The 12,775-nt window shown below is 38.3% G+C and overlaps 1 protein-coding gene and 1 long non-coding RNA gene across 3 annotated transcripts in view; one reads left to right on the forward strand and one right to left on the reverse strand.

Annotated features, from left to right (window-relative positions):
• Window positions 1-2,877: 2,877 nt before the first annotated feature.
• LOC107751767 (uncharacterized) lies at window positions 2,878-12,530 on the forward strand. The gene is made up of 3 exons (XR_001641297.1): window positions 2,878-3,271; window positions 12,101-12,201; window positions 12,449-12,530. It is a non-coding gene; the product is annotated as an uncharacterized LOC107751767 (long non-coding RNA).
• Window positions 6,300-12,775, reverse strand: part of LOC107751762 (protein Smaug homolog 1-like) — a 45,735-nt gene continuing 39,259 nt past the window's right edge. The window contains exons 11-14 of one of the 2 annotated variants that reach the window (XM_016567529.1): window positions 12,431-12,629; window positions 11,551-11,677; window positions 9,535-9,618; window positions 6,300-7,298 (exon numbers count right to left, since the gene is read on the reverse strand). In XM_016567529.1, the coding sequence (XP_016423015.1) occupies window positions 7,270-7,298; window positions 9,535-9,618; window positions 11,551-11,677; window positions 12,431-12,629 (439 nt within the window). In that variant the 3' untranslated portion in view covers window positions 6,300-7,269. The remainder of the gene's footprint in view (window positions 7,299-9,534; window positions 9,619-11,550; window positions 11,678-12,430; window positions 12,630-12,775) is intronic. The other variant, XM_016567530.1, reaches the window with a different exon arrangement.

Below are 12,775 nucleotides of genomic sequence, written 5' to 3' on the forward strand. Positions count from 1 at the left end.
AGGTTTAAAACAACACTAGGGTGAGTATATGATAACAGATGTAGCATTTTTAGGTGAACTGTCTGTTTAAGTGTTTATTTGGGCTCATCGTTGATGGTATTTACACGTTTTGTGCAACACTATTATTCTATCTTTAAAATCAGCTGTTGAGTCTGATGTGTTGGATGTTCTGTGTTGAAGTGATAACCAACTCCAGCCTTCTGAATGTCCTGTCTGTGTGACCGTAGATGTTGTTTACTCTCTGAAGGTCGTCTTTTATTTGTTAGAAAAAAGAAAGGTGAAAGGTGCAGTCGAGGTCAACTTAGTATCTGATTTTGCACATTGTGGGATTCACTTACAGTATGAAGAATACAGAACATAGCTGTACTGATTAATGTGATCTTTGTAATAAAAAAAGATGGAAACCAACTAAAAGATATTTTAAGATTCTGCATTTGTAGAACATATTTTATATGTTTACTCAGATGCATGTTTACCTGTCCTTGGGTATGTATAGTGTGTTTTTGAGTTAGAATTTAAACTATATACGTATGTATCATTGTAGAAAATTATATTAACCTCAAAAACAATGAATACTGTGGATTTACTGATACTGTTGTATTGCCTGTGTAGTGACTTTTTTTTTTAAATTATGAAACATTGCTTGAGTGATGTTCTGCATCCATGAGTTCAGATGAAACTCTGAGCCAGACGGTTTCTGAGATGTTCAATGTCACAATCGCTTCATATCAGTGGATTCATTAAGAAAATGAGCACTTGATATTGAGAAGTCTCGTGTTATTATATGTGGCCTTCTTTAAACGAAAGACTCAAAGAGCCTTTCAAATACTTACTATTGATGTTCTTCAACATATTCAGCTTAAAATAAAAATAAAAATATTGTGTAAAATGTTAGAATGTTCTTGTTATTTTTAAAGGTGCCTTTTTTTTTGAAGGGGGATTGGTAGAAAGCAAAGGACGATAAACATTAAAGGGTGGATCTCACAAATGTCCTATTTCACCCCAAAATCAAAAGTAATTTCGCATTCTAACAGGAATTTCAAGACAGTTAAAGGACATTAGCCTCACAAATTCGCATTATTGTAATGTTAAAAAAATCTCTTTCTCATTATTGTAAGACACAAGTTAAAATGTTTTTTTTTTTTATGTTTTACCGTTTAAATATACCATTTTTATCTTGTAACCTAAGGATGATTGAGGGTGTTTTATTTGTTTTTGTATTATTATTTTAATTTGCTTTAATGAAAATTTGCAACCTGAACAGGGGAAATATGCTTATTGTGAAATTACTGCATATTAAATAAATGCTAATAAAAATAAATAAAGTGGTCCTATTATGCTCTTTTACAAAGTCTTGATTATGTTTTGGGGGTGTACTAGAACATGCTCTCATGCTTGGTGGTTCGAAAAACGCATTATTTTTCACATAATTTACATTATTAAAATACCTTTCTCCCCAGCCTGGCACAAACGGCTCGATTAGTTCCGGCTTTGATGAAGGTCCGCCTTCCGAAAAACAAAATGTGTTGTGATTGGTTAGCTGTCCCAGTGCGTTGTGATTGGCGAACAGCTTAGACGGTGTTTCAGTACTGCCACGCCCCTTGCTCCGTCTTTCAACAAAAGCTTTTTGGCGAATCCGGCAGGCACTGTACTCCCTCGTGTTGTGGAAGCTGTCCTCAGTAAAATGCGCAGCACACAATAGCAAATTGGGGTTATAATGCTCAGGAACAGAGTTAAAAATAAATTACAACCACTGTTTCCTGACATCATCCGCTTTCGGAAGGAGAAGGGTCTGTCTACGGACTGCAAGAGAGGGGCGTAACTTGAAGGGGGCGTAACTTGAAGTTGTCCAAATCACACAGAACCACGCGAGATGTCAAAACGAGATGTTGTCGGGCTGCGTTCGAAACCGCATACTTTCTAAGTTATAGGCACTTAATTTCTTTAAGTACTTACTTACCGAGCGCTATGAGAGTGTACAGTAAAAAAAAAAAAAAGCATCATGATGAATTGTTCAAAGATGTTTAACCTTGTCACTGCGCTTTTTTTCTGTGTATATTCTCATACTATGATGAACACATGAATTTGTTTAAACCGTTTTAACAGAATCAGATTCAGAATAGCTTTATTACCAAGTATGTTTACACACACAAGGAATTTGAACGATTATTAAGGGACAAAAAAAATTCTCACCGTTGTCTCAGTACAAGCGGCCATCTTGCCAACAACATCTCGTGTGATTCTGTGTGATTTGGACAACTTCAAGTTACGCCCCCTTCTTCAAGTTACGCCCCTCTCTTGCAGTCCTGAGACAGACACTCTTGTTCGGAAGCCCAAACAAAGACGTTTGGGCACGGAGGTGAACAGCGTTTCAGGCGGTCGCACACCGGACGAGAAGCGCAGCGTCGCGCCACGTCTGGACCCCTTTAAGTACAATATTACATATCTTTCTTTTAGGGTTAAAATTACGAGTTTCCTTCTACCCTAGAAGTGGTTTAGCCAGGTATCAGAAGCCCAGTTACAGAGTTTGTGTGTATAAAAAAAAATAGATATTATTTTCATGGCGAACTTCTACCTTTTAATGATCTTTATATCATTTATGGATTAAAAAGCCAATTTCACTTCCTAATATTTTCCATGAATAACACTGCCCATCTGTGTGACACTTTCATTGGCCCATCATAAATGAGCTCATAAAACAGTGAGTTGAGAGTGACTCAGCATTTTTTCACAGAAAGCCCCGCCTCTTGGCAATAAAAACCTGTCTCGAGCTCTCTGATTGGTTGAGATCGAGAGGCTGCAGTAAATTCCTCACAGACTCGTGGTTGTTAGTTACCCTGAATATAGGAGCAGAGCTTCCTCCATACCATTCAACCGCTGCTTTGAAATGAGAAAAACACCTTTAGTCTTTTTCAAAAGTTACTCTTTAATACTTTTCGTCTGTGGTTATTACAAAAATGTCAAGCATTTAACACAGACCCAATGAAACAGACAAAAACACATTCAGTCGGCGGACAGAACATCACAGACACAAACAGTATAATCTCCCATTAACGCACAAAAACACACTGACAAGGCCACGAACTAAAGAGGGAAAGAGATTACAGAATCCCTTTATTGACTAAAGTAATGTTCATTTCAGTAAAGATTTTTTCAAACCTGCGCTAAGATGAGCGGAGAGACGTAACACGAGCTGTGACGCCTCACAGGAAACAGGAAGCGAAAAAACAGCCTCCGCCGAAGCCATCCACGTTATGACGCAACTAAGAAGGTATATGTACAAAAATTACAAGACAAACCGGGTTCTCACCTGGATACACAGTGTCACACTCCCACACATACAAACAAAAATACATATACACATCTCTGTGTTGTACAGACAGATATAATCATAACTTCATAACAGCACTGAAGTACCTAAAGCATACAGATTCCCATGAACTACCAGCACGCTCCTCCCGAGCAAACGCATCAGAATCGGCTCGTATGGACTTTGTATGATTTGAAGTTTTGACCATCTGCTTATCTCTATATTTTAGAGCCATAGAAAACATTTACATTTGGGGTAAATGTCTGAATAAAAAAAAAAGGCACTGCCATTTGTTTTTCTAGATATGACTTCCCAGCCTCTTGCATGCATCTCTAAAATATAAATTACCTTTTCCCCCGTTTTTTTTTAAAATGTTTTGATTGATTTTTCTTGGTTTTTATTTGGTTCTATCGTTTCATAAACATAGGATTCTTTTAAAATATATATATTTTATATATGTATATGTACGTCAGCCTGCAGTCAATACAGGACATCGGCTCTTGAAAATAACACAAAAAAAACATCATAAACAATAGGGAAAAATTCAAAGAGCGTAGTAAAGCAAGACCCCTTTTTCAGAATAGGGGGGGGGGGACAACAAATCAAATAACAATAAAATAAAACCTATCAGCATCACATAGGCTACGTTCCGATATGCTAACGCGCAAAACCTTTTACAAAATAATGTAACACAAAAAAACATCATAAACAATAGGGAAAAATTCAAAGAGCGTAGTAAAGCAAGACCCCTTTTTCAGAATAGGGGGGGGGGGACAACAAATCAAATAACAATAAAATAAAACCTATCAGCATCACATAGGCTACGTTCCGATATGCTAACGCGCAAAACCTTTTACAAAATAATGTAACAAAACATTCGTCGTCAATGCTAAAACGCTAGTTTCATTTTTTTTCCCCCGGAATACCAAGGTAGCATGTAAATGTTAACACTGTAACAGCATCTGTAATTTTGCTGCATGTTGGCAGGAGAACGTATTTGGACAGAGGCGTCTTCGCACTGAGGGAACGAATCTGCTTCGACTCGTGTGAAGAATATTCAAACGAACCAGAGCTGAATACGCATCATTCTTCGTTATCCAATCACGAGCGAGCAGCGCTCTTCCTGAAGAACTACGCAACGCAATGACGCTACGTCGTATGTATTTGGCATTAAATACCGTAACAGCTGAGGTGGAAAAACAGCAACAGAATAACAGCGAAATCTCCACCAAAAAAACAACAAAACAAAACACTTGGCTCTTTGTTTACAACGTGTGACAATATAAAAACATTTTCCTTAAAATACACCATCCGGGGAGAGTTAGCAAAATATAAGCATTTATAGATACTCACAAGAAAGAAAGGAAAACAGCAATATTAAAACAACATAACAAAAAACTGATGTCTTTTGACTATCAGGTACGTTTTTTTTTTAGATAAAGAATGCAAATTGGGAAAACAAAACGTCAAAAAATAACTAGGTTGTTATTTGAGATGTACTTATGGTTACCAGCCATAGCAAAAGTTAATACACAAGGTATCTTAAATAATACATCTAATGAATACAATAACCTCTGCATCAATAATAGAAAAGAATAAATAATCATTTGAATCTGCTAATTGTTTTCAAATGGCAGTGATGAGTGGCTTAATACACACAAATAAATGCACCTCTAGAAACCAGATGCACAAGATGCCACATGATGGTTTGCTAACATGCTTGTAAAACACCGGCTACCATTCCGTTTAAGGCATTTCATGCACATTAAAAGCACTAGTTTGGAGGCACCAAGTCGCTTATGAAGTCGACACACTGCATAGTCAATATTCTTTCTTTTAGGCAGCTTGAACTGCGTCGGTTGCCACTCAACGGATGTGAAAGTGCCTCTTTACTGTCTGTTTAATCATGACTGGTTTCTTTGGATGAGCCAAAAAGCATAAAACACTTGAGGTGTGGGTAGGTGCATCAAGTTGCAGGCCTGCGAATCCCTTCACACAAGGATGTACAGGATACTATAGTCCTGCGGTTCGGGAATTGTGGGGGATTTGGAGGAGAGGGCGGAGTTTGTTAGTCCAGTTCTTCTTTCCGGGACCCCCAGTTCCCCCTCAGCCGTTTGATTCAGATCATGCTGCTGATGAAGAGTCTATTGCACGTTATTGCAAATTCACTTTTGATGGTTTCAGCAAGGATTCACAGCACCAAGGGCAGGAAAAGCAAAGTTATTATAAGAAAAACTCTAAATAAGATACATTAACAATCACTGAACACCCTCATAAAGGGACTTTAATGTCCCGGATTAAAACAATTAAAGCAAAAAAACTCTTTCAGACCCTTCCCATGCAGAAAATCAGATCTTCACTTGTAAGAGTCTAAAACTAAAAGCTCATTTCTTATTGTAAACGTTCTATTTTTTTTTTTATACCTGGCATGATTAACTAATGGCTGATATTAAGACAATACTGTAAAAAACACTGTAGCCTCATTTAATGGTAACTATTGCACAGTTTCACCACCAGATGGCGCTCTGTACTAGTAACTGGTGCATTAGTGTTTTTCCCTCATACATACTGTATATTTATTTCTCCGTTGCTCCAACAGTTTACTGACACAGTGTACCAGGCATGTGATATCCCAAATACGCAGAAACCAGCTGAAAACCTCCATATGACACCTGTAATCTACCCAAAATCACTAAATCAATCTACAGCTGTGCATTTACAGATTCATTCATGAAGCTGTACACTTCTTCCAAGCATGTTTATGCTTTCAGACACATTTTACCACGTTTAACACAAATTTTCTGCCAAAAATATAGTTAATATATACATATAATTTTTATTTCAATGTATTTTATTTAACTTTAATTGTCATTTATATATAAAATGTTATTTAAATAAATATATTTTAAAATATTTTATTTATATTTCAATTTAAATATATTAAAATATAAATAAAATATAATAAAATATATTTAAATAACAACGTATATTTTAATAAAAAAGATTTCTATTATTTTATATATTTCTGCATATTCTGTCTGGACTTGCGCACCTCTGACCTCTATGTTCACCTGCTCCTCTTCAACCTTTCCATCTACTTGCATTTGCTGGCATTTCTCCTATATTCCTCTGACCTCCTGATCTCCCTCTACTATTCCTTACGTCAGAATCCATGTACGACATTCCTCGCTCCCTCTACAGTCCCTTCCGCTGACATCACTTCCTGTTTCCTTTCCCATCTCTGCTCTCACGCTCCCTCTCTTTCTTCTGAGTACCATCCGTAGCTCTTACTGTCTTAGTAGTGTTGTAAATCAGCTTTCCTGCTGGCTCAAAAGAAAACTACAACAACAAAACAGTAAATACAAACACAATTGTAAACTAGTATGAAGCCATTTGGGAACCTAAAGCTGTACACCGTCCTCGGATTTTGACAACGCTCGCACCTGAAAAAAATGACTTCTGATTTTCTTGGCAGTATTACGTGTAAACATACTATAACGTAATGTTTTTCGCATCTGCACAGAGGCACAGAAATCGAATCTGTAACTACGTCTTGATCTGGTTTCGTCTACTGGTTGGTTTGGATTTTGTGACGTCCCAGACAGCCACCTGAACGCTTTGAGCTGTCTCCGTTGCGTTACGGACCCCCTCTAATGGCCTGTCGACACGTAGACCCTTTGTGGCATTCTAAGGAAGTGCTGAAGATGTGATTTTCTCCCAAACTCGAATGTAAACACGCTGAAGTAGTCATAGTGACAGAACTTGCTTGTGTTAAGCCTTTCAGAAAATGGTGAATGGCACTGTGTAGACCACGCCCCACCTCTCTTATTGGCTATTTGGCGTTGGTAGGTGAGCAGGTGGAGGGGGGGAGTTTATAGGCAGAGAGGCTCGTGACCTCGTGATGACCTTTTCCCCTGCTGCCAGGCATGCCTTCTCCCTGTGCGCCCCCTTTTCTTCTCTCAGATGGTTGAAGTTCGATCAACGCCATCTATGGAAACAAGTGACATCGTGACATCGACACAATCAAGTGAAACTCTGAAACACTTCAGGAACCTTTCACCCAAAAATGAACATTTTGTCATTTTTATTCACTCACATATACACCACTGTCAAAAGTTTTTTTTTTTCAGTAAGATTTTTAATGTTTTTTAAAGTCTCTTATGCTGACCAAGCCTGGATTTATTTGATCAAAAATAGTCAAAACAGTAATATTGAGAAATATTATTACTATTTATTCTATTTGAATATTTTTTAAATATAAATAAATAGGCTAAAAGCTGAATTTTCAGCATCATTACTCCAATCTTCAGTGTCACATGATCCTTCAGAAAGCATTCTAATATTCAGATTTGGTGCTTAATAAGCATTTATTATTATTTTCAGTGTTGAAAGTTATATCACTTTGATCAATTTAATGCACCCTTGCTGAACAAAAGTATTAATTTATTTTAAAAAAACACACACTGAGCCGAAACCTTTGAACGGTTTTGTAACTTTACAATATTTAAAATATTAAAATTTCCTTACCCTAATCTTTTTAACAGTAATGTAACTTATATAACTTACTAGAAAACATTTTGCACTTAATGTGTCCTTGAATAAAAGTATTAATTGAATAAAAGTATTAATTTCTTTCAAAACAAAACAAACCAACATTTTCTGACCCTAAACTTTTGAATGGTAGTGTAACTTATATAGCTTCCTAGAAAATATTGCACAGGACTTCTGGGAAGCCTTTGAGTGACTGAAACAACCCAGTGAATCAGTTTTTTTTTTTGCTTCTGGTTTATTTAAAATGATTTGGACTTCCCAACCGTACAGTTTCAAAGAGGAAGCAGTCTCATTCTGCGTAATGAGGGCACACAAAACTCCCAGGCAGGCTGCTGACCAGAGGAGGTGGAGGTCCTGAGGGGGGAAAGTCTAGGGGTACGTTGCCACAAGAACACTACGGGCTCTGTTGGCAGCTGTGGAGCGAACGGGGCATTCCTGAGCTCACCGCAGAGCTGCCCACTGCTTCTGCCCGTCTCCCTGATTCAACCTGTCTGCCTGCCTCTCTCCTGTCTGTCTCCCTGCACTCCCCCAACACAAAGCTGTGCTTGTGCAGCGCCGAGCCCACTGCACTGAAAGCCTCTGTGTGTCAGCCCTGAGAGAAAAAACACTCTTTATGCAAAGAAAACCTCCACTTTACATGGGAATGCTCACTGCATTGATCCCGTGGCGTGTGGATACAAAGTAATGCTCCTTCCTGTCTGAAACTTTTGAAGATTGTTGTGTCTGATGCGTTGTGTAAAGCTCCCACCAAAGAAGCACCTCAAAAAGTTCCACCAAAATGTTGTGGAACCCTTGAACATTTTCAAAGGAAAACAAAGGACGTCAAAAGGCTTTTTGACCTTTTGAATGAGTGTCAGACGGGATGCTCCAAACAGAAACTGTCCCGTGGGGTTTCATGATCCTGCCATAGTCAGCATAGATCCAAACCATTTCCTCAAATTCCGTTCTCATGGATTGGGGATAAAATCAGAAGATTTTCTCGCACAGATTGTTAAACAAACATGATGCAATACTAGAAACATCCTCATTCATTAGCTCATACCAAAAGATGAGTTTTGAGTATTATTCAGACATCAAAACGTGTAAATATCTTCAGATAACATAGTAACTAGTAGACAAGTAGTTTCTGTTCTAAGAGATTGACGTTAATATCGTCGCATAACATAGTGAAAAAAGGTTTTTAAGATTTTTTGAAAGAAGTTTCTTATGTTAACTGTAATATTACAGTTTAAAACAACTGTTGTTATTGTAATAAACATTAAAATGCGCTTTATTCCTGTGAAGGCTAAGCTGAATTTTCAGCATCATTACTCCAGTCTTCAGTGTCACATGATCCTCAGAAATCATTCTAATATGTTGATTTGCTGCTCAAGAAACTTTTTTTTATTATCAATGTTTAAAACAGTTGTGCTGCTTAATATTTTTGTGGAAAATGTGATGATACATTATTTCCAGGATTCGTTGATGAATAGAAAATTCAAAACACTTAAAATAGAAAGTGACAAATATCTTTACTGTCACTTTTGATCAATTTAATGCATCCTTTCTGAATAAAAGTATTAATTTCCTTCAATAAAAAAATAAAATAACTTAAATTGGTGTCATTTTCATTTTTGGGTGAACTATTCCTTTAAGTGCAGTATTTATAAACTGAGCAAGAAGTGGACATGTACCTCCCAGAGCGTGTTCAGTCATGCTGAGACACAGAGACTCCAAACGGTTATTGATGTCAGGCTCAGTCACAGGCACCTGTAAATCTGCAAAATGACAAACAAACTGAGTCAGCTTTAACAAGTTATGACAATACACAACACATGACAATTCAAATGAGGGCTGCAAACAAAGATGCATTTCAAACCTCTCAGAGTGTCTCATTCACATCCTTGTCATCATACTGCAATTGATCAATAGTTCCAAATTGCGACCTCGATTTTCAAACTGCCATTATGCTTGCAAATTGCACTGAACTGATTGTGAACTGATTGTGTTCATAGTTCCCTCTGTAGTACACTGGCCTACAGTGTGAGCTCTGTTCTAAAGAGTAGCTTCAGTCTCGGTGGGCCAGGCTCTGACTGCTCAGGGCTCCAGCAGCGCTGCTCGGGCTGGGCTGGCCCTTACTTTAGCTGAGTCAACAGCAAACAGGCCTTTGAAAATCCCTTGTGGGAAGGAAGAGCTGAGTTAAGCAACCACTGGCTGGATGGAACAGACGACCTGCTATTTTTAAGCAGCAAATCCTGTAAGTCCCATCAAGTCTCTCTCACAGTGTTCCCTCTTTGATGCCTTTGAATTAATCAAGGCGTTAATGTGAACACATTTGGATGGGCGGCAATGAGAAAACGAGGGGGAATGAGTCTGACAGAAAAAGTGGCAGGCATGCTGCACAAAGACAGTCATTGTAACATGCAACCTATTACACAAAAACACAGTACAGAGTCTCGTGCACAGCCCCTCTTTCTTTTCCGAAAGGGTACAAGTATTTCTGTAAATCCATGAGAACGGTGCAAACTGAAGGAAGTGAGTTTCAGCTGCAGTCAGAGTGGAGCCACAGACTGAGAGGAACATCTGTCTGCTCTGAATGTGTGTCAGTGGAGCACACAGCACAAAGAAGCCGGAAAACTTTAAATGTGTGACATGGTTTCAGTCAGAAAAAAGAAAACTGTCTGACCACTAACAAATATTTGATGATGTTTTTTTTAACTTGACGCAAGCCATTCCATGCTTCTGTAGTGTTTTATTTGATCACAGAAATATATTTATGATCGGGGTATCAGCATGTTGAATGCAATTTTAAATCTAAATCTATAATGCACAAAATTCAGGAAGTGCTGTCCACACATTTAAAAGATACACAGACCAAAAAGGTCTATCAAAAATATATTTTATTGCTTTTCTAAGGATTTTTTTTCATCTATCCAGGGCTTTTGGGGGTCTTGACATGCTCAAAAACTCTTGAAAATTGGCACACATGTTGGCATCTGCAATCATTAGGATGCCACAGAGCTTGGGACCCGGGTGTGGCACAGGGGCTCTACTGCGTCCTCTGGAACACAGTCCGAAAACTTGCAGTATATCTCGTGCATATTTACACGTATACATATGAAACTCAGTACACATATAGATCTCACTGAGCCGGACAACTTTCGCACTGCATGTCATTGGCTCTGCCCAACAGGAAGTCAGCTATTTTGGATTGTTTAAAAAGCGCATATGAATACTCTTCCTAGGTTTTTTGTCCAATCACCACCAATCTCGGACAACATGATCTCAAGACATTAAGGATGCTAAATTGCAAAGGGATTTTTGATATCTCAAACGGTTTGGCCGTGGTGAGGCGATGAATTTATGGTAAAAAAACAGAAACAGGAAGTGTGTTATAACTTGCACATACATTGTCTGATTATTTTTAATGCAGCACAATGTACTGCACACAAGTTGATTACTGATTTTCATTCACAGCAAAAAACAAAAACAAAAAAACACACACACACAAAAGAGACAAAGTTGATCAAGATCAGATGGCATTTCGTTTACATGCATTTTTACCTCTGAGCTCCTTAACTGGAGGGCAACTTTTTTCAAACAGTTGCCTTTTTTAAGTAATCTGGGGGTTTTTGTGTCAAAAATGATGGTAATTTAACTTTGCCTGACCAGACTGTAAGCTACAGTGTGTTTGAGTTCTTGTCTCTTACCTGTTTGCTGGAACATGGCCATGGTGTGTGGGTTGGTGTGGACGGGTAGCGATCGGGTCCTCTGAACTGAGCTGTGGGTGCGGCTGGGCATGCTGTTACTGCCCCCTGGATTGGCAAACCACAAACCCTACCACAAAAACACACATGCCAGCCAAATTACAATCACATCATACTATAAGCTGTGCTCATGTGAATACTAGGACTGACATAATAGACTTGGTAAATAAGTGAGTTCACTAAGCTAATGGATAATACATGAAAAACAGTTTCACGTTATTATGAAGCCTTTTTTGTTCTAAACATAAAATGACTACTTGACTAGATAAAAATTAAAACATATCCTTTCTGATTCATTCAGTGTGAAACATGACTATTCCATAAAATTCTATAAAAATCTTCTAGAAAATTATTCTATATATAAATGAAACTAATGAAAACATGTCCATGTAACATTTCACCATAATAAAATTATATATATATATATATATATCTTTCTCTCCTCTCCTCTTCTCTTCTTTTCTCCCCTCCCCTCTCTCTCTCCTCCCTCCAGGCACACTTCTCCCCACACATGACTCATCGGCTGTTTCATGCACCTAAAATCCACCGTCCACAGACTCTGAACCAGAGAGGCAGTTGGAACTTCCTCCCACTGTAAGCGTGCCTAGAAAAATGTTCGAGCAGACATGCAAGAATGCCAGGTTATCACTACGCTTCCAAAACCCGATCCTCAGTTGTTCCATTCAACAGTGATGTAGGATTTCTGGAATGTTGTAAATTGCCACCAGCTCCATCCACTTCAAAAACTAGAGCTCCCTTCAGTTTGAAGTGGTAATAGAGTCATTTATGCTTCGGGTTCAGTGTTGTTTGTGAAATGACAAACCTGTCTTCCCTGCTTCAGGCCGGTAGGAGTGCTGCTGCTGCTTCGGGGGGTTGGTCCGAACAGGCCGGTGGTACTCAAAAGGACGGGTCTAACACCAGGCAAACTCCGCATCTGATACTGCCGCAGGTTCCTCCGGGTGGGAACGCTGCTGCCTACGCAGCCCGTGGTTGGGAGGGAGTTGGACTGACCGTAACGACTGCTGAAATGAAACAGACAGTGTCCTAAAATACCTCTCAGATAATATTATAGAAAGAGAAAGCAATTGCAAAAGTTTTAAAATTATTAAACAAATGTATTATTTATATATAATAAATAAATATTTATATATTGAAATATATAATACAG

This window comes from Sinocyclocheilus rhinocerous, unplaced genomic scaffold (assembly GCF_001515625.1).
Source record: "Sinocyclocheilus rhinocerous isolate Xijiao unplaced genomic scaffold, SAMN03320098_v1.1 scaffold993, whole genome shotgun sequence".
Taxonomy (NCBI): Eukaryota; Metazoa; Chordata; class Actinopteri; order Cypriniformes; family Cyprinidae; genus Sinocyclocheilus; species Sinocyclocheilus rhinocerous.